We start from the raw sequence: 2,500 nt of genomic DNA on the forward strand, positions 1-2,500 counted from the left end.
ATGTATGTATGTATGTATGTATGTATGTATGTATGTATGTATGTATGTATGTATGTATGTATGTATGTATGTATGTATATATGTATGTATGTATGTATGTATGTATGTATGTATGTATGTATGTATGTATGTATGTATGTATGTGTGTAGGTAGCTAGGTAGGTAGGTAGGTAGCTAGGTAGGTATGTATGTATGTAAGTATATATGTGTGTATATGCGTGTATGTGTGTATGTGTGAGTGCGTGTGTGTGTGCGTGTGTGTATGTGTGTATGTATGTATGTATGTATGTTTGTATGTATGTATGTATGTATATCTGTATTTATGTGTGTGTGTTTGTGTGTGTGTATGTATGTACATGTATTTATGTATGCTAACTTATAATTCAGTACATACTTGAGCCTTCATTTCCGCCTCCTACGCAGGAATACCTCAGTTTGTCACCCTCCATGTTGCAGGTGCAGCTGTCGTAAGTTTTGCCATCAATGGCGAAGGAAAAGTTTTCACCTTGCTCATGACATACTCCGGCAACGTCAGTGCAGCCTGAAACATTGAACAATAAAACTTTTATCATCTTTCTTTAAGGAGATGGAATCTGTACCTTTTCTTTAAGAAACTTTATTTGACAAACGAGTGTTTTAATAACTCTTTTATCATCTTTCTTTCAGGAACCTGTACCTTTTCTATATGGAAACTTTATTTTACAATTAATGAGTGCTTTAAATATGATGTGATGTGGGCCATTAGCCGCACTGAATAAATGTACTTACTTTTAGGAGATGGATATCTAAGCTGAAAGCAAAAATCGGCCTCAAAATCAACCTTGATAGATAGATAGATAGATAGATAGATAGATAGATAGATAGATAGATAGATAGATAGATAAAAAATAGAAAAGTCGGTCGCTGGCCAGTGAAAATCAGTAGTCGATCCGTGTGTGAAAAGGGACGCCATTCCTATTCTTCTTCACGGGAACCGAAAGAGAGCTGCTAAAAATAGCAACTGCAGCGCCATCTGAGAATAAGCGCGTACCGCCAAGGACGTTTGTTCGGCTGACTGAACCATCCTGTTGTGTAGGGTCTTTGGCTTAGGTGTGGGATCAAATAAAACGATCTAGGGGTCAACCAGTCTGCCACCCAGTTAGTTTGGGGGCTCTCGTGGCATAGAGGTTAAGGTGTTCGCCTCTCATTGAGAGGTCCCGAGTTCGAATCCGGATAGGGACGGAAAAAATTTATGTTCTAAAATTGTTTCCTTTCGCCTCCTTTCATGCTCTATAGCACTTTGCTGTCGTCTGCTTTCGTCTCCACTTTCTGCCCCCGCCCCCTTTGCACCCGTCTCTGGGATCCTGACTCTTTCTGCATCCTTTCTACTGCTACACCTTGGTTCCTTCTTACAGTTGTCTTTCAGCCAAGGTAGGAAAGATCTACACCTAGCCTTCTTGGACAAGGGCTTAAAATCTCGGAAGTCCTCTGAGCAAATTGCGCACCTTAAAGATCCATTGGTGGTCTAAAATCGACAAGAATAGGCTTCAGCCGCCACCCGGCAAAATTCAAAATTTCCTACCAACTTAAAATGTTTGGTGGGTCCCGCACGCTCAATCATATGACCTTATGTAGTTGTGAGCACGATAAAACACTTAACGAACACCCCCCCCCCAAAAAAAAGGGGTTAACATAATTTGTTGAGAGGAGGAGTTTCAACAGAAGCACTCACGTGTTTTTACTTTGCTCCCTTTGTAGTTGTTCCCGTCCTTGATACAGCGGTACTTATGACACTGGTAGTCGTACTCCTGGCCTACTGGATAGCACACAGAGTATATCTCACAGCCTGGGGAGTTCATACGTTTTGGATGTATTAAAGTTGGTCTAAATAATAAGTCTACTGATTTAAGCATACTAAAGTATTTACTTTAAAATATTAAAAAGGTGTCGATATCATTATCATCATTGTCGTCGTCATCATCGTATTCATCATCATCATCATCATCATCATCATCATCATCATCATCATCATCATCATCATCATCATCATCATCATCATCATCATCATCATCATACTGATTTAAGCATGCTAAGCATTTACTTAAAAATTCAAAAAAAGGTGTCGATTTCATCATTATCATTGTCGTCGTCATCATATTCATTATCATTATCATCCTCTTCCTCATCATCATCATCATCATCATCATCATCATCATCATCATCATCATCATCATCATCATCATCATCTTTATAGACATCATCATCAAGCCAAACTGTTATTAGAATATTCTTTTGGGGTCATTTGACTAGACCTCTGTGGAACCGGGTGTACAAAGGATTCCAAATCTAAACGAAACACAGCAATTTGTTATACCAATACAACTGGCAATAAATCGTTGCCCTCTTTAGTCAAGTTTTCCGTAAACAAGAGGAGAACTGCTTTCAAGTGGATGCCCAATACCATTCCCTCCCATCCATCCAAACCCCACTATTAATAAAAAATCCATACCTTTCGCCCCCC

General features: G+C 39.2%; 1 protein-coding gene across 1 annotated transcript in view; it reads right to left on the minus strand.

Moving 5' to 3' along the window:
• The window catches only part of LOC101853851, a 31,172-nt gene that overhangs the window by 17,509 nt on the left and 11,163 nt on the right, over positions 1-2,500 (minus strand). The window contains exons 7-8 of the mRNA XM_013082118.2: positions 1,712-1,825; positions 395-541 (exon numbers count right to left, since the gene is read on the minus strand). Coding sequence (XP_012937572.2) covers positions 395-449 — 55 coding nt within the window. The 5' untranslated portion in view covers positions 450-541; positions 1,712-1,825. The remainder of the gene's footprint in view (positions 1-394; positions 542-1,711; positions 1,826-2,500) is intronic.

This window comes from Aplysia californica, unplaced genomic scaffold, assembly GCF_000002075.1.
Source record: "Aplysia californica isolate F4 #8 unplaced genomic scaffold, AplCal3.0 scaffold00159, whole genome shotgun sequence".
NCBI lineage: Eukaryota > Metazoa > Mollusca > Gastropoda > Aplysiida > Aplysiidae > Aplysia > Aplysia californica.